The 25,878-nt window shown below is 39.1% G+C and overlaps 2 protein-coding genes and 1 long non-coding RNA gene across 11 annotated transcripts in view; 1 reads left to right on the top strand and 2 right to left on the bottom strand.

Annotated features, from left to right (window-relative positions):
* LOC105492552 (cyclin T2) overlaps nt 1–3,004 on the bottom strand; it is a 38,103-nt gene extending 35,099 nt beyond the window's left edge. For 2 of the 5 annotated variants that reach the window (XM_011759764.3, XM_011759765.3), the window contains exons 1-2: nt 2,805–3,002; nt 1,938–2,019 (exon numbers count right to left, since the gene is read on the bottom strand). In XM_011759764.3, coding sequence (XP_011758066.2) covers nt 1,938–2,019; nt 2,805–2,962 — 240 coding nt within the window. In that variant the 5' untranslated portion in view covers nt 2,963–3,002. Of the gene's footprint in view, nt 1–1,937; nt 2,020–2,804 lie in introns of all 5 variants that reach the window. The other 3 variants (XM_011759767.3, XM_024796246.2, XR_003020616.2) reach the window with 2 other exon arrangements.
* A 104-nt stretch (nt 3,005–3,108) lies between these two features.
* The window catches only part of LOC139357080 (uncharacterized), a 128,124-nt gene continuing 105,354 nt past the window's right edge, over nt 3,109–25,878 (top strand). For both annotated transcript variants that reach the window (XR_011609698.1, XR_011609699.1), the window contains exon 1: nt 3,109–3,252. This is a non-coding gene — a long non-coding RNA (uncharacterized lncRNA). The remainder of the gene's footprint in view (nt 3,253–25,878) is intronic.
* LOC105492548 (aminocarboxymuconate semialdehyde decarboxylase) overlaps nt 19,976–25,878 on the bottom strand; it is a 64,419-nt gene continuing 58,516 nt past the window's right edge. For all 4 annotated transcript variants that reach the window (XM_011759757.2, XM_011759758.2, XM_011759759.2 and 1 more), the window contains 2 exons: nt 23,711–23,809; nt 19,976–20,213 (listed from right to left, as the gene is read on the bottom strand). In XM_011759757.2, the coding sequence (XP_011758059.2) occupies nt 20,151–20,213; nt 23,711–23,809 (162 nt within the window). In that variant the 3' untranslated portion in view covers nt 19,976–20,150. The remainder of the gene's footprint in view (nt 20,214–23,710; nt 23,810–25,878) is intronic.

Below are 25,878 nucleotides of genomic sequence, written 5' to 3'. Positions count from 1 at the left end.
AAATTAATACCCTGGCCTTTCTATCGAAGGAAAACATTTAAGTAAAATAGTGAAAGCTAGAATGCAAATGACAATCTAAAGTTGTGAATTCTGGCTTTAAGCAGGGTATTTGTTGTAAAGCACGCCAACCGGGCCATAAAGACAAATTATAAGGAGGGCTCAAAACAAAGAAGTGAAGATGGCCGGGCACGGTGGTTCATGCCTGTAATCCCAGCACTTTTGGAGGCCGAGGGGGGCAGATCACCTGAGGTCAGGAGCTCAAGACCAGCCTGGCCAACATGGTGAAACCCCCCTCTACTAAAAATACAAAAATTAGCCGGGCATGGTGGCATGCACCTGTAGTCCCAGCTACTCGGGAGGCTGAGGCAGAAGAATAGCTTGAACCAGGGAGGCAGAGGTTGTGGTGAGCTGCGGCAGCACCACTGTACTCCAGCATGTGTGACAGAGTGAGACTCCGTCTCAAAAATAAATAAATAAATAAATAAATAAATAAATAAGTGAAGACTTGTGGCTAGATCATTTATTGGAAGTAAAAACGAGACAGCAAATGAGACATCTGTAGCCATATAAAGAATAGTCAGAACTATTTTGATTTGTAATTTTGACATTATCCAGGATTACGTAAGGAAAACCACATTTATATTAACACTCATTAGTTCACTACTGCCTTTGGAGGCAATTTATATACAAATTAAATTCCCTTAATCTAAATGTAATCACCAATGGCTTCCTTTCTCTTCCATAACACTATCACTGACCTAAGTTATGCACAAGAAATAACTAGGAAAACTAGAAGCAACAGAGCAAGAACTACGCAGATTTAAAAAAGAAATAGAAGCAAGAAGTCTTCAAAAGACCAAAATGTATATTAAAATATATATGGTCCAAGATAAACCTATATGCCAAACTGATAAACGAAATAGGATCCGAGGAGATTAAGGTAGGACTCAATCTAATCCATGAAGCCTTTCTTCCATTTCAAAAATAATATTCTGAGGATCTTTCCTGGGATTGTTCTCTTAGCAAATAAGTCCTAATGACTATTCACATACAGCAGAAAGTCTTCTTTGGTTCATTTTTCTACACATACCTTTCAGAATAATACTCTAAAAATAACTATGATAAAAAGTAACAAAAATAGAATTAAAGCAGGGTTAAACATTTCTAAATATGCAATTTTCTTTATTCACACACAACACAGTATGCATGTTACTTAACATACACCAAACTCATCTTTCATAAATGAAATTAACATTTCAACAAAATTCTATTACTCTATTTGTCAAGGTTTACAGGTTATGTACCTTAATATTCAAGTGTAAATTTTACTACTAATACATAAACATACTCCTGACGTACTATATCTGAAGCAAGAATTGACGTCTGAATCACCCAAAATTTTAGGAGACAATTGATGCTAACGTGATAAACAGAAAAGTTTGACATCTTAAGAAATTACTGGGTTAGCAAATGAAGAAATGAATTATTTCTGCTAAACAGCTCTTTCAAAAGAATGTCATAATTAATTTAATTTCAATTCACAGTATTTTAAACAATGAGTACAACATAATTAAGATGTATGTATCACAGAACGACCAGACTTGTCCAATTCCACTGTACATTACTACTGAAATTATTCAAATGTTAGGTATAAAATTTAAATGAAGAAAACTTATGTAATAACTCTCTAAAGAAGTAAATTTATTTTTTTAGCCTAAAAGGCCTGGCAGAGCTTAACAGTGCCTTGCAGTTTAATTCATCACAAATTTTAAAAACACAAAAACCCCGCATTTGAAGCAAAATATTTATCACGTGATATACGTTTACCGTTAATTCAGAACACTAAATCCAACAACGCAATGACCAACTTTTTTTCTGCGTATCGATTTACCCTCAAATTTGCGCATAGTAAAAACAGGCAACAAACTAGTACTTACATTTTTGTTGAATTTGGTGAAAGAATGGTGCATATAAAACCTGTGCATATAAACAATCGCAGTGTTTATTGTAAGCTGAGAGCTGGAACACAGTATTTAGGAAATATCTGACAAAAGCAAGATCTCATTCCCAAAACAATTTTGATGGAAAATTCCCAGGTTCTTTTCCAATACCTCCCATTCAAATCCAAACGCCAAACTAGAAATAAAGAAATAAACGCCCGCGGGGGGTGGGGCGGCAGGAAGAGAATAGACTCTACGCCAAATAAATGGGAGGAAGAACTGCTGATCTTTTCACTCTCACAGCGCTGAAGGGCCCTGGACTATTTATCAATGGCTACGACTGACTAAACTCAAAATGAAACAGTTGAAACGCGCGCGCACACACCCATACAAACATAAAAGACCTCCAGTGCGCTCCCAAGGTAGAAGAGAGCCGCCATCAAGCCGGCGAGGAGAGCGGGGAAAGGCTGCGGAAAACACTTAGGCCTTTCAGCATCGCTAACCCTTCTACCTCTCAAACCCTTAGGGAACAGGGACAAGTCCAAGGAGCCGCCCCTTTTCTGCAATAATCCCTAAAATTTCTCTTTCGCCTGAGCCACACTCCCATCCCCCGCCGCCACCACCACGCGCTGCCCGAAACAGATTACACAACGCAGACTCCTGGCCCGCATTCCTGGGGTCCTATCTCCTCCTCCCCTCCTCTGCTAGCCCCTCGCGACTGCCCGAGCTGGAGCCTTACTTCCCTGACCGCGGGGCCGAGGTCCAGCGAAGGCCGAGGCCGGCGGCGCCATGTTCGCGGAGCACCAGGCCCGGCGACCGGGCAAGGGAAACAGGGCGTGAGCGGCGCAGGATAGGAAAGGATACACATTGAGACGCTGTCCCATCTCCTGGATGAGGTTGGCCGCCTGCTGGCGGCACGAGAGCTCTTTATCCGCCTCCACTCCGCAGCGGCGGCTCGGCGTGTTCTCCAGCTGTTCCCGAGTAAAGAACCAGCGAGAAGAAGCTCCACGGCCCGACGCCATGACACTTCCTCCTCCGCCCGCTCCCTCATTCACCCCCCGCCCCTCCCGGCTCGCGGACTCCCAGCCAAGGCGCGCGACCCCGCCCCACTCCGCTCGCCGTAGACCACGCACCGCCCTTTTTCACCACCGCCCCCGCCCGTGCGCATGCGCGGGGTCTGCTCTACCGGCTCGCCCTGGTCTTTTGCTTTCTTTTTCTGTCCTCGGCCTCGCTCTCGCGCGCGGGACCACAATGCTCCGCGCCGCTTGTCATTGGGAGGCGCCGAAGGTGGGGGTCGGCTCGGAAGGAAAAGGTCGGCGCAGCGCATGCCGGGTCTAGGGTTGGCTGGGCGGAGGGGCGGGGCGGGGAGAGGAGAGTGGGAGAGGCTGGACCCTGGCCGGTGTGGAGAGAGGCGGTCGGGCGGCTGCGCTGTGGGGTCTGGGCGTGGACTTCGAAGGCCCGTCGGGCGCTTCCTTTGACGGGAGGTCTAGCGGCCCGTTAAAAAGAGAAAAATACCCTTCACTGTCGCAGCCTCACGCCACTACCTCCATTTTCCTTTCGGGTGGGTCCGCGCAGTCCCGTAGGCGTGCGACTCCGGCCTCCGCTACCAACAGCCTCCGCCTAGCGCGCGGCTCTGGCGTGGAGCTGGCCGGGAAAGAGTGCACAGGAAGTCACGCTCCATGGCTGTCCGCGCCTGAGTGCTTTTTTCACCTTACGTTATGTTGTTTAAATCCCAGACCACTCCGTCCGTGGGTTTATTTTTATTTTTTCAAATTACTTGCCAAACGCTATCCAACTAGCAACGAGAAACTGAATTTCTAAATGAGGTGTTGAATCTAGACGAGGCGTGTTTTCAGACCGTGCTGTGGCTTCTGCGAGACAAGGTTGGGGAGAAGCAGATACGTGCAAGAGGAACTGGGTTAAAATTTTATCTTTAGGATTTGATGCGGGAACATCCCACATACCTGTTGATTAACTCCTGCATTTCTTCCTGTAAGAAAGCTCCACAGAGCTTCACTCGGAGTTTGTGTTGTGAATAGGGTTTCCAAGTTTAAAGTCCTAAGTATTTGGAGGCCGGGCACGGTGGCTCACGCCTGTAACCTCAGCGCTTGGGGAGGTCCAGTGGGTCGATCACTTGAGGTCAGGAGTTCGAGCGCAAGGGCAACATGGTTAGACTCTGTCTCTACCAAAAGTACAAAAATTAGCCGGGCTTGGTGGCGCGTCTGTAGTCCCAGCTACTCCCGAGGCTGAAGTGAGAGGATGGCTTGAGCCCAGGAGGTGGAGGTTGCGGTGAGCTAGATCTCGCTGCTGCACCCCATCCCTCCTGGGCGACAGAGCAAGACCCTGTCTCAAAAATAAAAAATAAAATATTTATTTGCCAAAGACCATGAAGGCAAGTGATTTTTGGGGGGCTCCCACGCTCAGTATATGCATTGCACAAGAATATTGATTATAGTAGGCAGTTCTTGTGAACAGTTGCCATTTCATACCTCCCTTGCTTTACGTTTTATGTTGCTTGCAATTTCCAGGATAGATTGATTTAAAGCAACATTTAAAAAGTGCACATCCTTGGCCAGGTGCAGTGTTTCATGGCTGTAATCCCAGCACTTTGGGAGGCCAAAGTGTTCTAGACCAGCCAGGGCAACATCATGAGACCCCATCTCTACAAAAGTGTTTTTAAAAATTAGCTGGATGTGGCGGCATCTGTAGTCCCAGCTCCTTGGGAGTATCGCTTCAACGTGAGAGGTGAGGTTGCACCCCAGTTTGGGTGACAGAGTGAGATCCTGTCACACACAAATAATAAATGCCCCTCCTCAACATCCATTCATAATAAAAACTCAGCAAACTGGGAATAAAGGAGAACTTCCTCGACTTGATAAAGAGCATCTACAAAAATTCTACAGCTAACAATAGATTGTTTCTATTGTGAGAAACTACATTCTTTCCACCTAAAGTCTGACGCAAGGCAAGCATGTCCCCTCTCAACCAGTCTTTTCAACGTGGTACTTGATGTTCTAGCTAACAAGAAGTAAATTTAAAGTACACATATTGGGAAGGAAGAAATAAAACTCTAGAATTTTGGGATACAAGGTTGAATACAAAAGTCAGTTGTTTTCCTGTATACCAGCAATGAACAATTGGAATTTATAATTAAAAACACAATGCCGTTTACAATAGTACTGTCTCCCCAAAGTAATACAGGTTAAGTATCACGTATCTGAAATGCTTGAGACCAGATGTGTTTTGGATTAGAGATTTTTTTTTAGATTTTGAAATATTCGAATTATAAATTTAGTCATTGAGCATCGTAATCCAAAAATCCTAAATCTGAAATGTGCCAATGAACATTTCCTTTGAATGTCATGTCGGGGCTTGAAGTTTTGGGTTTTGGAGTGTTTCTGACTTTCAGATTTAGGGATGCTCAACCTGTACTTAGATATGGATCTAGGCAGGGCATAGTGGTTCACACCCATAGTCCCAGCACTTTGGGAGGCCAAGGTGGGGGATTGCTTGAGGCCAGGAGTTCAAGACCAGCTTGGCCAATATGGGGATACCTCATCTCTACTAAAAATACAAAAATTAGCTGGGTGTGTTGGTGCATGTCTGTAATCCCAGCTTCTTGGGAAGCTGGGGCACGAGAATTGCTTGGACCCAGGAGGCGGAGGTTGTAGTGAGCCGAGATCACTCCACCGCACTCCAGCCCCCATGGGTGATAGAGCAAGACTCTATCTCCAGTGTGGTATTTGAGAAAGAACAGACACATAGATCAATGGAACATGATAGGGAGCCCACCCATAAATAGTCAACTGACCTTTGACAAAGGAGCAAAAGCAAGTCAATGGAGCAATAATAGTCTTTAACAAATGATGCTAGAACAACCAGAAAGCCATATATATATATAGTTTTAAATCTACATGCAGACCTTATACCTTCTACAAAATTTAACTCAAAGTGAGTTGCAGACCTAGATGTAAAATGCAAAACTGTAAAACTTCTGGAAGATAACATAGGAGAAAATATAGTTGACCTTGTGTTCGGCAATGAGGTTTTAGATGCAACACCAAAAGTACAATCCATGAAAGAAAAAACTAGTAAGTTGGACTTCATTAAAATTAAAAACCTCTGGCTAGGCGCAGTGACTCATGCCTGTAATCCCAGCACTTTGGGAGGCTGAGGCGGGAGGATCACCTGAGGTCAAGATTTCGAGACCAGCCTGGCCAACATGGTGAAACCTTGTCTTTACTAAAAATTAAAAAAAAATTAGCTGGGCATAGTGGCGCGCGCCTGTAGTCCCAGCTACTTGGGGAGGCTGAGGCAGGAGAATCACTTGAACCCAGGATGTGGAGGTTGCAGTGAGCCAAGATTGTGCCACTGCACTCCACCCTGGGCGACAGAGGGCGACTCCATCTAAAAAATAAATAAATAAAATAAAAAATTAACTGGGCATGGTGGCAGGCACCTATAATCACAGCTACTCAGGAGGCTGAGATAGGAGAGTTGATCAAGCAACTTCACCTGGGAGGCGGAGGTTGCAGTGAGCCGAGATCATGCCACTGCACTCCACCCTGGGCAACAAAGAGTGAAACTCCATCTCAAAAATTAAAATTAAAATTAAAAAAACTAAAACCTCTGTTCTGTGAAAGACACTGTTAAGAGAATGACATCCAAGGAAGAAATATTTGCAAAACATATGTCTGATAAAGAACTCTTAAGATGGCTTAACTGCTAAATTCTACTAAACATTTAAAGAAGAACTAACACCAATACTACACAAACTATTCTGAAATAGAGGAAGAGAGAATACTTCCAAACTCATTCTACAAGGCCAGTATTACCCTGATTCTAAAACCAAAGACACATTGAAAAAAGAAAACTATAGGCCAATATCTCTGATGAATATTGATGCAAAAATCCTCAATAAAATACCAGCAAACTGAATTCAACAATACATTAGAAAGATCATTCATCATGACCAAAGGGGATTTATCCCTGGGATACAAGGATGGTTGCAAATAAATCAATGTGATACATCATATCAACAGAATGAAGACTGGAAACCATATCATTTCAATTGATGCTGAAAAAGTATTTGATACAATTTGACATCCCTTCATGATAAAAACCCTAAAAAAACAGGGGATGGAAGGAGCTTACCTCAACATAATAAAAGCCATGTATGATAGTCCCACAACTAGTATCATACTGAATAGGAAAAAAAACAAAGCTTTTCCTTTAAGATCTGGAAGTCGACAAGGATGCCCATTGTCACCATTATTCAACATAGTACTGGAAGGCCTAGCTAAAGCAGTCAGACAAGAGAAAGGTATAAAGGGCATCCAAACTGGAAAGGAAGAAGTCAAATTATCTTTCTTTGTAGATGATATGATCTTGTATTTGGAAAAACCTGAAGACTCCAAAGGAAAACTATTAGAACTGATCAACGAATTCAGTAAAGTTGCAGGATACAAAATCAACACACAAAGATCAATAACATTTCTATATGCCAACAGTGAACAATGTGAAAAAGAAATTAAGAAGTAATCCCATTTACAATGTTTACACATAAAATTACATACGTAAGAATTAACCAAAGAAGCAAAATATCTCTATAATGAAAACTATAAAACACTGATGAAAGAAATTGAAGATGACACAAAAAAATGGAAAAATATTCCATGATCATGAGTTGGAAGATTGTTAAAATGTCCATATTACCCAAAGCAATCTACAGATTCAATGAAATCCCTATCAAAACATCAATGACATTCTACACAGAAATAGAAAAAACAATCCTATAATTTATTTGGAGTCACAGAAGACCCAGAATAGCCAAAACTATCCTAAGCAAAAAGAACAAACCTGGAGGAATCACATTACCTGACTTCAAATTATACTACAGAGCTTTCATCACCAAAACAGCATGGTACTCACATAAAAACAGATACATAGACCAACAGAATAGAATAGAGAACCCAGAAACAAATCCACACACCTACAGTGAACTCATTTGTAACAAAGGTGCCAAGAACATACACTGGGGAAAAGACAGTCTCTTCAATAAATAGTGCTGGGAAAACTGGATGTCCGTATGCAAAAAAATGAAATTAGGCCCTTATCTCTTGTCCTATAAAAAAATAAAAATGAATTAAAGACTTTAAGACCTTAAACTATGAAACTACTGCAAGAAAACACGGGGGAAAATTTCCAGGACATTTGTCTGGCCAAAAATTTCTGAGCAATACCCAACAAGCACAGGCAACCAAAGCAAAAATGGACAAATAGGATCACATCAAGTTAAAGTTTATGCACAGCAAAGGATACAATCAACAAAGGGAAGAGGGCTGGGCGCTGTGGCTCTTGCCTGTAATCCCAGCACTTTGGGAGGCTGAGGTGGGCGGATCATGAGGTCAGGACATCGAGACCATCCTGGCGAACACAGTGAAACTCCATCTCTACTAAAAATACAAAAAAATTAGCCAGGCGTGGTGGCAGGCACCTGTAGTCCCAGCTACTGGGGAGGCTGAGGCAGAAGAATGGCATGAACCCGGGGGCAGAGCTTGCAGTGAGCGGAGATTGCACCACTGCCCTGCAGCCTGGGTAACAGAGCAAGACTCCGTCTCAAAAAAAGAAAGAAACAAACAAAAAAGACAAGAACAATAACAAAAAACAAAGGGAAGAGACAGCCCACAGAATGAGAGAAAGTATTTGCAAACTACCCATCTTAACAATATATTAATAACCAGAATCTATAAGGTGCTCAAACAACTCTGTAGGAAATAAAATCTAATAACCTGATTTTAAAATGGATAAAAGATATGGATAGACATTTCTCAAAAGAAATATACAAATGGCACACAAGCATATGGGAAGGTTCTCAGTATCATGGATCATCAGAGAAATGCAAATCAAAAGTATAATGAGATATCATCTCACCCCAGTTAAAATGGCTTTTATCCAAAAAACAGGCTATAACACATGATGGTGAGGATGTGGAGAAAAGGGAAATCTTTGTACACTGCTGCTGGGAATATAAATTGTACAACCACTGTGAACAACAGTTTAGAGGCTCCTCGAAAAACTAGAGCTACCGTGTGATCCAGGAATCCCCCTGCTAGGTATATACCCAAAAGAAAAGAAATCAGTATATCAAAGAGATATCTGCTCTCGCATGTTTGTGGTAGCACTGTTTACAACAGTTAAGATTGGAACCTAAGTGTCCATCAACAGATGAATGGATGAAGAAACTGTGGTACATATACACAAGAAGTACTATTCAGCCATAAAAAAGAATGAGATCCTGTTATTTGCAACAACATGGATGGAACCAGAGGTCATTATGTAAAGTGAAATAAGCCAGGCACAGAAAGACAAAGATTGCATATTCTCACTTATTTGTGGGATCTAAGTATCAAAACAATTGAATTCATGGACAGAGAGAGTAGAAGGATGCTTACCAGAGAGAAGGGTGGGCAGAGGGACTTATGGGGATATGGGGATGGTTGATGAGTACAAAAAAAGAAAGTGTGAATAAGACCTGTTTGATAGCACAACAGGGTGACTATAATCAATCATATCTTAATTATGCATTTTAAAATAACTTTAAAAATATAATTGGATTGTTTATAACTCAAAGGATAAATGCTTGAGGGGCTGGAGATCCCACTCTCCCTGAAGTGCTTATTTCACATCATTGCATGCCTGTATCAAAATATCTCATATACCCCATAAATTATATATACCTACTATGCACCCACAGAACTTTTTAAAAGATTAGATGGTGAATGAAAAAAAAAAAAAGAATTCTTAACGCTCAGCAATAAGAAAATAACCCAATTGAAAAATGGGCAAAAGATCTAAACCAATACCTCACAAAGAAGGTATACAGATGGCAAATAGGCATATGAAAAGATGCTGAACAAATATCATAATGGTGCCAGAGGCGTTTGAACCAGAGTGACTCCCTCTTGAGTAGGGGCTGGGTAAAATAAGCCTGATACCTACTGGGCTGCATTCCCAGGAGGTTAGACATTCTAAGTCACAGGATGAGATAGGAAATCAGCACAAGGTACAGGTCATAAAGACCTTGCTGATAAAACAGTCTGTGGTAAAGAAGCCAGCTAAAACCCACCAAAACCAAGATGGCGATAAAAGTTACCTCTGGGCATCCTCACTGCTCATTATTTGCTAATTATAATGTATTAGCATGCTAAATGACACTCCCACTGGCACCATGGCAGTTCACAAATGCCATCTCATCGTCATGGTCTAAAAAAGGGGATATGGTCTAAAAAAGGGGAGACATGAATAATCCACCTCCTGTTTAACATATAATCAAGAAATAACTGTAAAAAATAGGCAACCAGCAGCCCTCGGGGCTGCTCTGCCTGTGGAATAGACATTCTTTATTCCTTTACTTTCTTAGTAAACTTGCTTTCACTTTATAGATTTACCTCAAATTCTTTCTTGTGTGAGATCCAAGAATCCTCTCTTGGGGTCTGGATTGGGACTCCTTTCCAGTAACAAGGGTATTCTTGGTAACAGTTCATAATTGCAAAAGTTTGGAAACATGAATGTCCATGCATTGAGGACTCTATGATTATGGTGCATCTATGTAATCTTCATTCATAGGATCCACCCATTAAAAAGAAAGAGGCAGTTTATATGTGGGATGATCACCAAGGCATTAAGTACCCTGCAAGGTACTTAAAAGGTACCAGAAAGGGCAAATTCTACTGTTTGCTTAAAATGAAAAAAGGAATGTATACATGTAAATACTTGTATAATCGTAGACTGTGTTTGCAAGAATACACACACACAAAACAGGTAAAATTCGTTCCTTCTAGGGGTGTAGACTGGGAGACATAGGTTGAATTTGATCTGTTTGAACTTTTACATATGTTTGTGTTGACTTTTTAAAAATAAACTTTGACGTTTTTAGGTTGTGAGCAGTCTTATTTTCAGAAATGGAAACTTCAGTTTACCTTTTTTCAATTTTGATTGGGAAAAGTCTTCATAATCGTCTAAGTGAAACAAATTTAAAGCTGGTATTTGTCTTGGTATGTTAATCTAAAGTGATTACGTTGAATAGATTTAAGCTTTCTGGTCGGGGAATATGAATTAGGCTGAGCCAGTACTGGCTTCCTTTTTAGGGGATGTGGGAGAAGGTACTGTACAAGGAAAAGAGAAAGATGCTTGGATGGCTGTGAGTGGTTGTTTCTCTTTTGGAATCTGGTGGTGTTGGGAGTGTTTTAAAAAGGTTGTTTTTGGAGAAGTGCTTGCAGTAGATAAGGAAGGAGATAAAACGCTGAAAAGGTGATTTTCCTGAGTGACTTTTCTAGATTCTGCGTTATGAGCAGATTCACTGTGTAAGCAGTGTTGTTCCAGGGCCAGGCAATCAAATATGGTACTGAGGAGGTTATTCTCTTTACCTTTCCTCAGAACCTTGTGCTGCTAATGGCATCTGAGAAGAATGTCTGCTGTCACCAAATGACATCCCTGGTATGGACATTGCCAGATTGGTTTGTGAATATACATAAGGCATTTGTTATGGGCTGAATTGTGTCCCAAAAGTGTTAACCCCAAGTAGCTCAGAATGTGACTATATTTGGACGCAGGTTCTTTTAAGTGGGAATTAAGTTAAAATGAGGTCATATTAGGTCAATTAGGGTGGGCTCTAATCCAGTATGACTGGTGTCCCAGAAGAAGAGTCAATCATGATGTAGACATGTACAGAGGAAAGACCATGTGAAGACACAGGGAGAAGACATCCATCTATGAGCCAAGGAGAAGGGCTTACTAGGCGGGTGAGCCAGGGAGAAAGACTCACGAGGATAGTGAACACTCAAGTCATTGTAGATAGTCACAAATTTGTGAGGCCTCACCATTTGGATTACACTCAGAACTGCATGAATTGCCAACATACTCAGTGAAGATTGATTTCCAGTTCCTTTCTTTGCTCATTTTAGGAGCAAAAAACTGTTTTTTACTGTTTACTTATTTTTGTTTTTACTGTTTACTTATTTTTATTTTACTATTTATTTATCCAGTGAGTGCTAATGGAGCTGTTACTATGTGCTAGGAAATTCAAACTGCATAAGTCTGCACACTCGACTTTCCCTTTTGTATGTCTCAAAGGCATTAATATTCAATATTTCCCCAAACTAAACTCATAATCCTGCCCTTCCAACCTGGTCTTCTCTCTCCTCTCTGTGCCTCTTGTAGTAAAATGGCACTACTTCCATTTGTGCAAGACGGAAACTCAGGGGTCATCTTTGATATCTCTAATCCTCATCTCCCATATCTAACCCATCACCAAGGCCTTTCTGTTGACCCTTCTTACTATCTCTGCAGTCTATTACGTATGTTTCTCCACCAGCAACACTACCACCACCTTGGCCCAAGCTATTTCAGTTAAGCTCCCCTGCAAGCTGTTGCCGTCCTGCAACCTGTCAGAGGAATCTTTTCAAAATTGAATTCTTTCCCACAGGAGCAGGATTAAAAAAAAAAAAAGACAGAACAGCTCTAATTAATGCCATCCCCTACTAAAAAACCTTCTCATTGCTTTTCTTTGTTGTTGTTGTTGTTTGTTTTCTTTTGGTATTGTTTTTTGACTTAAAACAAGAGAAATTTATTCTCTCGCAATTCTAGAGGCCAGAAATCTAAAATCAATGTGTTGGCAGGGACTATGGTTTGAATGATTGTCCTCTCCCAAACTCATGTTGAAATTTAATCCCCAGTGTGGCAGTATTGAGAGGTGATTGGGTCACGAGGGCAGAGCCCTCATGAATGGATTAATAGGTTAATGGATTAATGGGTTGTCACAGTAATGGAACTGGTAGCTTTATAAGAAGAGAAAGAGACTGGAGCTAGCACATTCCGCTCCCTTGCCATATGATGCCCTGTGCTACCTTGGGATTCTGGAGAGTCCCCACCAGTTAGAAGGCCCTCACCAGATGTGGCCCCTCAACCTGGGACTTCTCAGCCTCCGTAACTCTAAGAAGTAATTACTCAGTTTCAGGTATCCTGTTATGAGCAATGAAAACTGGACTAAAACAGCAGGCCTGTACTCCCTCTGAAGACTATTGGGGAGAATCTGTTTCTAGGCTCTTTCAGCTTTTGGTGACTCTAGGCCTTTCTTGGCTTGTGACCATAAGACTCCAATCCATGCTGCTTTGCCTCCAACTCTTGTTTTTGTTTTTTTTTTAATTTTTAATTTTTGTGGGTACATAGTATGGGCTACATGAGATATTTTGATACAGGTATGCAATGCATATTAATCACGTTTTGGTAAATTGGGTATCTGTCCCCCTCATACATTTATCCTTTGTGTCACAAACAACTCAGTTATATACTTTCAGTTATTTTTAAAGGTATAATTAAATTATTATTGACTATAATAGTCACCTATTGTGCTATCACATATGAGATCTTATTCATTTTTTCTAACTACTTTTGGTACCCATTAGCCATTCCCATTCCCCAACCCATTATCCACTTCAGTCTCTGGTAATCATCCTTTTACTCTCTCTGTCTGTAAATTCAATTATTTTAATTTTTTGCTCCCACAAATAAGTGAGAACATGCAAAGTTTGTTTTTCTGTGCCTGGCTTATTTCACTTAACATAACAACCTCCAGTTCCATCCGTTGTTGCAAATGACAGGATCTCATTCTTTTTTATGGCTGACTAGTACTCCATTGTGTATATGTACCACAGTTTATTTATCTATTCATCTCTTGATGAATACTTAGGTTACTTCCAAATCTTGGCTATTGTGAACACAGCTGCAACAAATATGAGAGTGCAGATATACTTTTGATATACTGACTTCCTTTCTTTTGGGTATATACCCAGCAGTGGGATTACTAGATCACGTAGTAGATCTATTTTTAGTTTTTTGAAGAACCTCCAAACTGTTACCCAGTGTGGTTGTACTAATTTACATTCCCACCAACAGTGGACAAGCGTTCCCTTTTCTCCATATCCTTGCCAGCATTTGTTATTGGTTGTCTTTTGGAAAAATGCCGTTTTTACTGGGGTGAGATGATATCTCACTATAGTTTTGATTTGCATTTCTCTGATGAATCATTATACTGAGGACATTTTCATATGCCTGTCTACCATTTGTATGTCTTCTTTTGAGAAATGTCTATTCAAATCTTTTGCCCATTTTAAAATCAGATTATTAAATTTTTTTCTTGTAGAGTTTGAGCATCTTACAGATTCTGGTTCTTAATCCCTTGTCAGACGGGTAGTTTGCAAATATTTTCTCCCATTTTGTGAGTTCTCACAGCTTTTCAATATACAAAATTCCTCAACTGACTTATGGCCTCACATGATCGTGTCACTGTTTACCAAGAATGTCTTCCTTTGTCATCTTCAGCCACGGTGATTTTCTTTCTTGCTGTGTTCTCTCCTGCCTGTTCCATGGTGAGCAGGTCTATGCAAACCCACCCCCAAGGTGAGAGGCTGAAGAAAGAGGCTGACAAATTCAGTTTCCCAGAAAGAAATATTTAATAGCCTCTGACAAACAGAAGTGATATCTGGGGTAGCCATGCAATGGTGGGTCCCTGCATTCACCGTTCAGAAAGTGTCCTTTGTATGGCAAGCTTTTAGGGTACAAACAGGTGCAGCTGATTACATCTCAGACCTTCTTGCTGAAACTCATGACTACTGGGGAGGTTAGATAAGCATCTTTATGCACGGCTATATATGCTACAGGCATTGCTTAAAGACCTTGCGGCAGAACACCTTGGTATGCTGTGTTCAGACATCAGTTATCATGGCGAGTCCCCTTCCAGATGGAGTCACTCTTGCCATACAATGGCTGTTTTCCTACACAGACACAAGGCTTTCGTTTATCCTGTTTCTTCTGCCTGGAATACTCTTCCCTTCCCTTTTAACCTTTTAGCTCTTGTTTGCTTTCAGATCCTAGCTCAAGCAAAACTTTTTTTTTTTTTTTTTTTTTTTTGAGACGGAGTCTCGCTCTGTCGCCCAGGCTGGAGTGCAGTGGCCGGATCTCAGCTCACTGCAAGCTCCGCCTTCCGGGTTCACGCCATTCTCCTGCCTCAGCCTCCCGAGTAGCTGGGACCACAGGCGCCGCCACCTCGCCCGGCTAATTTTTTGTGTTTTTAGTAGAGACGGGGTTTCACCGTGTTAGCCAGGATGATCTTGATCTCCTGACCTTGTGATCCGCCCGTCTCGGCCTCCCAAAGTGCTGGGATTACAGGCTTGAGCCACCGCGCCCGGCCCAAGCAAAACTTTTTTCTGAAAAATCTTTCTGTGACTCTGACTAGGACAAATCCTTTATAATAAGCTTTCTACACACTGTGCGCCTTTCCCTCATAGCTCCTGTCGTGGTAGCAATTTTATATCGATTTGTTGCTTACTTGATACATGTCTCCCTAACTAGGTTATAAGCACAACTGAGGGCAGGAACCATGTTTGCTTTTTTCATACTCTCAGAATCTAGCATGGTTCTTGGCCCATAATAAGTGCTGAATAAATTTTGTTGAATGCATGAGTGAATGAAGGCATAGGTCATCCGTCAAGGAAGTCCAGTCTAGAAGGAAGATAGGAATCACAACTCAAAATGAGAGGTGTGCTCTGTTAGAGATAGCAGTCCTTTTTTTGTTTTTGTTTTTGTTTTTTTGAAGGGGGAGTTACTGAGCAATGAAATCCCAAAGCCTAGAAACCACCACTTTAGGTCCTGAGGAATTTTAACAGAGAAAGTGATACAATCAAATACATACTTTGGACATTTTTCTCTGGCACCAAGGTAGAAGATGGGTTGTACCAGACTAAGCCAAGGGGCAGGGCAGGGGTACAAATAAGGGATTATTTCAATATCCTGCTCATAGATGATGACCTGAATTTAGTTGGAAGCCATGTGGAGGAAAGAACAGATAAGAAATAAAAGATATGAAATGGATTGAATCTTTTGGATTTAATGGTATATTCATATGGGTGAAGGAGAAGAATTAGGTGACTGGTCGATGCCATTCATCAGGGTTGGGACTATAAAAAGTGGAATTAAATTTTGGGATAAAGGGATTGAGTTATATCTGAGGCATATGGTTCTGTTGAATACCATAGTATTGTAGCTTTGATTGTGTGTGTGTGTGTGTGTATGCCTAAAGCTGTTAGGACTTCTTGAAACATTGTCTCTTCTTGACTCCTGAGTATATTTTCCTAGTTTTCCTCCTACCTCACTGGCTACTCTTCTGTGCACAAAGCTGGTGCCTTCATCTAACTTTTGTTTTGTTTTGTTTTTGTTTGAGACAGAGTCTCGCTCTGTCACCCAGGCTGGAGTGCAGTGGCGCGATCTCGGCTCACTGCAACCTCCGCCTCCCGGGTTCAAGTGATTCTCCTGCCTCAGCTTCCCGAGTAGCTGGGATTACAGGCTCGTGCCACCACGCCCGGCTAATTTTTGTATAGCCTTCATCTAACTTCTAAGTGTTAGTGAATCCCAGGAAATAGGCCTAGGGTCTTTTGCGTCTCTGCTCTACTTTTTCGCCAGGTAATTTCATCCAGTCTCATTTCTTTAAATACCTTTTATACACTGGTGATTTTTCCCAGCCTGTCTCTTGAACTCTCCAGACTAGTACATTCAAGTGCTTACTTGACATTCCTACTTAAATGTCTAGAGGCATCTGAAATATAACAAGTTCAACTACAGAACTGTTGATTCTCTTTCCTCTCAAGACTGTTTCTCCCATAGTCTTCATTATGGTAAACGGTAATTAATCTACCCAGCTGTTCAAGTGAAAAGCGTGGGAATCAAAGCACCTATGTTTAAAGTATGGATGAGTTTAACACCATTAACTACCATTAATCATCTCAAAGCTTAAATGTCACCAGGATTATGTGCCCAGGAAAGTCATAGTTAGAAAACCCTCTTTACACCTAGATTAAAGAGGAATTCTCTCATCTTTTCTTCTAGTACCTGCCTAGTTTAATATTTTAGAGTTAAATCTTTGATCCAATCAGAGTTGTAGTTTATCCATATGTATGATTTGGGAAATTAATCAAATTTTATTGCAGTATTATTTATAATTGCAAAACATTAGGAATTATTTAAATGTCCAGATATAGGAGACTGATTGACAAAAGCATGGTGTGCACATGTGTACACACACTTCACATTCACACACCCAGGAGTCAGCCTTGATTTCTTTCCTCCCCTTCCTCCCTCTTCCTCACATTTAGTCCATCATTAAATGCTGTTAGTTCTGCCTACAAACATATCTCATGATCCCCATTCTTGTATTTGTGCCTGAGTCACCATCATTTCTTGCCTAGCCTCCAACTTCCTTTCTTGACTCCCTTTAATAAGTCTCTAAAAAGCTGTTAAAGTATATGGGTTTCTTTTTTCTTTTTTTTCTCCCCTCCCCTCCCCTCCTCTCCTCCCCTCTCCTCTCCTCTTCTCTCCTCTCCTTTCCTCTCATTTCTTTTTTCTGAGACAGGGTCTCACTCTGTCACCCAGGCTGGAGTGCAGTGGCATGATCCTAGTTCACTGCAGCCTCGAACTCCTGGGTTTAAGCCATCCTCCCACTCCAGCCTCCTGAGTAGCTGAGACTACAGGAATGAGCCACCACACCCAGCTAATTAAAAAAAATTTTTTTTTTATAGAGATTGCTGTGTTGCCCAGGCTGGTCTCAGTCTCCTGGCTTCAAGCAATCCTCCTGCCTCAGCCTCTCAAAGTGTTGGGATTACTGGTGTAAGCCACTGCACCCTGCTATTTTTTTTTTTTTTTTTAAAAGAATAACATAAGTTCGAGCATGTCACAGACCTATTAAAAAGTCTTCAATGGTTTCCTATAAAACAATATAAAAATCTTGGCCAGGCGCGGTGGCTCATGCCTGTAATCCCAGCACTTTGGGAGGCCAAGGCAGGAGAATCACGAGGTCAGGAGATCAAGACCATCCTGGCCAACAGGGTGAAACCCTGTCTCTACTAAAACAAACAAAAACAAAAATTAGCTGGATGTGGTGGTGCATGCCTGTAATCCCAGCTACTCAGGAGGCTCAGGCAGGAGAATCACTTGAACCAGGGAGTCAGAGGTTGCAGTGAGCCGAGATCGCGCCACTGCACTCCAGCCTGGTGACAGAGTGAGATTCTATCACAAACAAAACAAAACAAAACAAAAAAACAAAACAAAACAAAAAAACCCTCAACCCTTAACCATGATCTACTGATCTAGCCAACTTTTTGGCTTCCTACCCTATCTCTCTTCCTTGCTCACAAACTCATCACGAGCTTTCTTGCCTCAGAACCTTTGCATTTTCTTCCCTGTTCTATCATTCAAATCTCAGTTGAAAGTCCACTTTAAAGAGGCCTTCTCTGACTCTACAATTTAATGATTTACCCCCATCTTTCTCCTAGTCACTACCATATTTTCGTTTTAATTTCTTCATAGTGTTTATCAGTATAAGAAAAATTTCCTTCCTTTGCTCCATCTGTTCCTCCTTTTATTCCTCTTTTTCTTCTTCCTTACCTTATTTATGTTTCTCACTCTTCAGATTGTAGGTTTTGTCAGAGAAGGAATTTTATCTTGTTTGTTTACATCTATACCCCCAGTGCCTGGAACATTCCTATAGTTCTGGCACATAGAAAACATGTGAATATGAATGTATCCATTCACTCTGCATGTGATGTGTGTGTATAATATTGAATAAAGTGATTGGGTTACTTTTTATAATAAAACAATCATTAAATGCTATGCTCAGAGTGCTCAAATATAGAATATTTGAAAAAGTGTAAACATTAACCCCAAAGATTGGGAAAGGAAAAAATAACATAGAGTTCATGTTGTTCCTTTGTTCAACTTTGTTTTTCCTTTTTGGGCAGATTGGAGCAATAAGCAGAGTGGTGGGTGGGTAAAGTTCTAGAAAGAAATGGTGGGGGGCAGGGTGAGAAGGAGGTGGGGCAGTGAACTATATAAAATGAAAACAATGGCATGAGCATAGTGAAGTAAGAATTAGATCTCATCTTTATTCTGGAAAGGGGTCAGCACAAATTACATGTCAATACTCAACTCTTGATTTTCTAGATGAATGGAAGGGAAAAGAATGAATGAATCCAAAACAAGAGGGTGGTTTTGAAAAATCATGCTTGATTTTGAAATTCAATCAGAGGCAGATGAACCATAGATGTTCATCACCCATCCCAGAACCAAGTTCCTTTTCAGCAGCCCAAGTGGAACCATAAATGAAATGGGTAAAACAAGGCTACCCTAGTATTGCCTATTAACTTTCCATAGTTAACTTTATACATTCTGCTCAATATTTTAAAATCAAAAGAGCTTCTGGTAGAAGTGAATTTATAGACAAAAACTTTTAAAAGGGATGTCTCATCAAAATGTTTTGCTGTGTCATTTATTTTTGACTGTATGTTTTGAAGAACTTGTGATTGCTGACAGACACTATGTGCCCAAATGCTCACAACACAGTAAATCAGCACTAAAGTAGAAATAATAAATATTATACTTTTATAATTACAAAAAAACAACAACAAAAAAAGGGATGTCTCATTCAGTCTGAAACCACAGCTGTGTTCCCATAGTTTTGCCTTCCTGTTTCCCATCCTCTAACCCTAAAAATTTCTTATTCATTTCCTGGACTCTCATGTTCCACCCTCTGTGAAGATCTGCTTCACAGTTTTAGACAAAGTGAATTCCTCTTTTTTGACACTCAGAGTCAAAGTTTATAGCTTAATAATTATTCCATGAACATCTCTTACCTCCTTAATTGGTCTGGAAGCTCCCTGAGTATGGATATTCCATATGTTACTTATTTTGTGGAGGCTGAAGCATTCCTAGCCCAGTTCTGGGCTAATGGTAGGTATTAAAGGTGGATGGAACAGGTTATTTGAGTCCAATTCATATACCTTTATTCAAAATAGACAACCTACCTGAGCCCTCTAGGATGAATCTTTCTCCATAAAATCATTAATGACATTTTATTTTGTATTTCTCCAGATTAATTAAAAGAGCACTGGGAAAATAATTTTTTATTTGCACATGAAATGAAGTACTGCTTTTCAGAATGAAAACACTTATGAATCATTTTTATTATGAATAATTTAGGATATTTTGGAGATTCTATTTCTGAGTAAAACAGTTCAAAATAGGATTTTGTTAATACCTGTTGATACATATTTAGAAACAAAAATGAAATATCCTTTTGAAAGTTTGCCATTGTAGTAAATTCAGTCATTCAAATTGTTTTCTCTCAAGACCCAAAAATGCCAGGGCATTGCTGGCTTTGAGTTTATTCTGAAAAGAAAAGAAAAGATTTTATTTTAAAGCATTATTGGTTGTTTTTTAAGTACTTTTAAGTACTACATTGATCAGGTTTAAAAAAATTAGCTCCCCAATATGAGAGAAAAATATTAGCAGGTTATACGGTGAATCTCTTAGCAAAATCCTCTTGACCTATGTTTTGCCCCGCTATTTGAAATCTAAATCTGAAACTTGATTGATTGTAGGGGGAGAGAAGAGACTTAAAAAGGGGAGAGCCCTCTTTAGGAGGTGCCCTTGTTTGGAAACTGGACCCTCGAACAGGTTGAATCTTAAGACCATTTGGAGGCAAATACAGAGAAAAGGTACAGTTAGGTCTGTGGGACAAGAGGGCTGCAAAAGGCGCCCCGAAGTCATCTAGCCATCCCCCAGCTGCTAGGCATATGTGTTGTTGTTTTCACATGACCCCAAATAAAAGTTAAGCTTTTTCAGAGCAAGAGAAGTGATATAAATGAAGGGTCTCAGATGAGGGTACAAATCTGTACATCTTAACATTTTCACATAAGAAATGGACTCCCCAGCTATAAACTATATCAACTCTGCCGAAAGAAGAGATTTAAGAAGTAACTTTGTCATACCCTAACTGATTTGTTTATCCAGCTTGCAAAGGACAGGTATGGGTAGCTGAGGATGGAAGAAATGTATGGGGTTGTGTGACATCCATACCATTAATGTGTCCTTCTATATTATGACCACTTCAGGGTTCTTACACAGTCTTGAAAAGTGGGTGATTTGAGGCTGGACCTCTTAGGGTTCTTCCCCAATGCATACATAGGCCATCCTCCTCTAGAGGAACATTTCAGAAGTGACTATTGTGGCTAGGAGGAACCATATGCTTTATCTTTTAAGATAGCTTAGTACCATGTATCCTTTAGAGTGTTGGATGGAGATCTGCTCCTCGAGTCAAGGGATTTGGGATTGCATCAATTTGCTATAACCTACCAGTTATATTGCCTTTGGCAAGTCACTCAACTCCCAAGTCTTGTTTTCTTTCTCTATATCTTCATGGTAGAATGCATCTACCTGATTACAGCAGTCCCCCCCTTATCTATGAAGGATATGTTCCAAGACCCTCTGTGGATGCTATATAAAATCCTATATATACTGTGCACAAATTTCTTCTTCCTTCTTCACAGTTTCATAGATAGAAGATGCATTCTTACAAAGTAAGATCTCAGCAACCTCAACATATAATTTTTCTTTCTTTTCTTATTAAGTTGAGAACTTTCGCCTTTTCGCTTAAAGGAAGCACTTTACAGCTTCTCTTGGGCACATCTGAATTGCCAGCATTACTACTCTTGTGCTTTGGGGCCATTACTAAGTAAAATAAGGGTGAGTTGAGCACAAGCATGGTAATATGGCGACAGTCCATCTGATCACCAAGATAGCTACTAAGTGACTAATGGGGAGGGAGTGGATACAGCATGGAGACACTGGACAAAGGGATGATTCACATCTTGGGCTGGAGAGAGCAGGACAGTGTGTAAGCTTACACCATGCTACTCAGAATTGCATGCAATTTAAAACTTATGAATTGTTTATTTCTGGAATTTTCCATTTAATATTTTTGGACTGTGGTTGACTGGGGTAAGAGAAACTGTAGAAGGCAAAACTGAGGATAAGGGGGGGACTGCTGTACCTTCCAATGTTGTTGTACTTATCAAATGAATTTATGTATTTTATTTTAAATTTCTTTAGTGGTATTTACCTTCGCATGGTTCGAAATTCAAAATGTATAAAATGGATAGATACTTCATTCCACTACTGCCATCCAAATACCTTTTTCTTCCCAGAGTTATCAGTTTCTTGTTTGTGTTCCAGAGGTATTTTATGTTTATACTGCATAAACAAATACTTATATCCAGGCATATAAAGATTCTTTTTCACAAAAGATATATTCAATCTACAAATGAAAGTATACTACACAAATTGTTTTGTACCTTGCTTTTAAAAATTTAATATATCTTGGAAATTGATTTCTAATTTATTTATAGTGGCGTAATTTCCATTGTGTGGATATATTAAGATTTATTTAACTATTCCCTTAAAGATTGTTTTCAGTATTACAGTGTTACAATGAGTAACCTTGTACAGAATGTCATTGTGAATGTGTGTCAGTATAAAGCCTGTATGCAAGATTATAAAAAAAACTTGAAAGTGATAAGCAATCACTTTTTCTTATGCAAGATTATAAAAAAAAGCTTGAAAGTGATAAGCAATCACTTTTTCTTATGCAAGATTATAAAAAAAAACTTGAAAGTGATAAACTTGAAAGTGATAAGAATAAACAATAAAAGGCATGTAGTAATAATTACTATTATTCCATTAAATTTTTAATCAGGATATTTGGGGTCATCTGGTTTCTGTTTAATTTTGGTTAATAGAAAGTTTTTCATTTTCAACCTTTCTTGTTTAAAAAAAAAGATCAAAAATGTCTTTACGACAGCTTCCTACTTTAGGAAGGAAGCAGGTAAATATTTAACAATATTCGGTAAGTCAGTTCAAGACTTTTAATGCCAAAGGGGACACTTTCTGTGTAAAATAGTCTGAGGTTTCCTAGTTAATAACTTGTAACTAGTATACTGAAGAATGAATTCTTCTTGGCATCTGTTAATGTGCTTTAAGCCTATTGAGAAGATTTGATGAACAGTATCTTTAATGATTAAGGGAGAGAGAGTTCAAGGTAACTTGGATTCTAGTTTAGAAGAAAGACAAGAATTATGCAAAAGGATTACAACTAAGACTTTTGTAAGATTTATTAAGAGTTTATATAGTCTCGTGCTGTTATTTTTGGCCATCTGTGACCTCTGGGAGTGGTGGGCAGTGAAAGTCTTAGGAAGGACTTATTTTTTTGGAGGATGGGGGTGTGGAAGGAGTGGCAAAGGAGAGGGAACCTGAAGACACTGCATTTTATTTTAAACTCATCTTGGTTTAGGAGTCTAAGGGGTAGACTAGGTAATAGTAGCATTATAGCACATATTAGTATCATCTACCTGCCTTAAAAGTCAAACGCTGGTAAAAAAAAGAAAAAAAAAAGAAGTCCAGTTACTTGAAGGATCTGATTCCTTGGGTCCTTTTAATTGAGACTTTAGTTTCATTATCTAATGAATTACTATTTCATTACAACTAGAGTTCTTACAACTTTTGAGATTGGTAGATTTGTAACAGAAATAATATAGAAAAAATTTATACATTTTTCTTATGATCCATCTAACATGCAGGGATATTTTATTATCATATGCTTCTATACAATTTCTTGGGTTTATGAATTTAGTTGTACTAGGCTGACTTTCAGCTTTGTCATTTTTTTTTTGTCCTTTAATAGTTTAGCTATTTATGGAGATAGAGAATAGTTTTAGGGAATTCAGTGTAATGGTTTCTCTGTTCTTTGTTTTCATGTATCAAAGTGCTCTGAAACCAAACTCAGAGCAGGAAAAGTCAGTAATAAAACCGTGAAGTAAATGACATTATACCTTTGTTTCTTCATCAAATTCTTCCATGGACTCTATTAGTTTCCCAGGTTCCAGCTCACCTAATGGAAAGGGGTAATCGGTTCCCAAAATGACTTTATCCTAAAAAAAGAAAATATATTATTTCCTGTAATTTTGTAGAACATAAAAGAGCCTCCCCTAAACAATTATATTTACTTATTACAAACATTCCTGTCATAAAATAACACATTTCTTCCTGATTAATAGAAAAATAAAACTGGTCTAAAATTTTAAAAAGATTTAATGGTTCAAATTTTATTCTGACTTTTTTTTTCCAGCAGGTGTCACTATTAGGTCTCTTTGTTGCAAATCAACCCCATTCTCTCTTTTTAATAACTGAAATATAGAATACTGAAATATAAGAAATAGATATTTATTAAAATATATGTATATATATTCAGATGAGATTAAGGGATTCTCTCTTTCTTAGAATGATACATTGCAATTGATTTCACAATTTTCCAAAACATACTATTAACAGAGTAGGAAAGGAAAAATAAAAATCAAATAACTAGATAAAAAGTAAAAAAAAAAAAAAAAAAAAAGAAAAAGAAAATCCTCTATCTCTAGATCAATTCCTGTAAACAATTCCTATGAACTAGATCGTAAGTTTTTGAGCAGTATAGCTTTGAATTTCCGTTTGACACTTTATACAATAAAACACATAGGCTTGTCAATCTACAAATATATTAAGCAGTATGTCAGACAGTGTGCTGTAATCTAGATGTACCCTGGTCAACAAAACAGACATGGTCCCTTTTTTCAAGGAACTCATAATCAAGTGAGAAAGACATTAGTACATCAATAATGGCAAGTTATCAAAATAAAATAAAAAAATTTCAAACCAGAAATTTTACTTCTCAAAATGTATTCCACTCATACACTTGTGCTAGAAAGATATACAAAGAAATTAATTGCAACGTTATTTGGAACAGCAAAAGACTAGCCAACTAAATTATAGAATATCACCAAATAAAAATGAATAAAGAATACTTACATATGCTGAAATGGAATAATCTCCAAGTTGCAGTGTAAAGAATGATCTTGAAGTTATAAAGAGGAAAAAAGAGTCTAGAACAATGTGTCTGCTATGCTTATATTTCTGTTTTCAATAAGGGACCTATAGACCCACAAATATATGTTGGTATATATACAGTCTATTTCAGGGATGGTATCTAAGAAACAAGTAACATTAATTGCCTCCATGGAAGAGGACTAGGGCTTGGGGGTCAGAAGATCCCCTTTTCTTTTTTTTTGAGATATAATTCACATACCATAAAATTCACCCCCTTTAAAGTATATAATTCAATGGGTTTTAGTATATTCATAAGTTTGTGTAATCATTTTTACTAATTATAGAATATTTTAAAAATATTTTATTCATCTTATATAACCACAGATTTTTATCACCTCCAAAATAAATCCTATACCCATTAGCAGTGACTCCCCATTCTCTTTTCCCTCCAGCCCTTGGAAAACACTAATTTACCCTCCGTGTCTCCAGAATTGCTTATTTTGTACATTTCACATAAATGGCATCACATAATATATAGCCTTCTTTCATTTAGTTTAATGTTTTCAAGTTTCATCCATGTTGCTGCTTGAATCAATACGTACCTAAGAGTGGAAGTGTTGGCGCATATGGTAAGTCCATGTTTAACATTTTGAGAAACTATTTTCTACCGTGACTGCAGCTTTCTACATTCCCACCAGCATGTATGAGGGTTCCAGTTTCTCCAGATTCTCGCCAGCATTGATTATTATTCATCTTTTTTATTATGGCCATCTCAGTAGATATGAGGTGGTATCTCACTGTAGTTTTTATTTGTATTTCTCTAATAAGTAATTATGTTGAACATCTTTTCATGTGCTTATTGGTTATTTGTATTTCTTCTTTGAAGAAATGTCTATTAAGATCCCTTGTGTACATTCATGCCCATTTTGTTATCTTTTTATCATTGAGTTATAAGAGATCTTTGTGTGTTCTGAATACTAGAGCCTTATAGATATATGATTTGCAAATATTTTCTCCATTCTGTGAGTTGTCTTTTTTACTTCCTTGGTATTGTCTTTGAAGCACAAAAGTTTTAAATTTTGATGAAGTCTTCTTTATCTATTATTTTCTTTGGATGCTTGTTCTTTTGATGTCA

This window comes from Macaca nemestrina, chromosome 11 (assembly GCF_043159975.1).
Source record: "Macaca nemestrina isolate mMacNem1 chromosome 11, mMacNem.hap1, whole genome shotgun sequence".
NCBI classification, from domain to species: Eukaryota; Metazoa; Chordata; class Mammalia; order Primates; family Cercopithecidae; genus Macaca; species Macaca nemestrina.
Note: the sequence above shows the minus strand (reverse complement) of the source record. Positions and strands in the feature narration are given on the sequence as shown.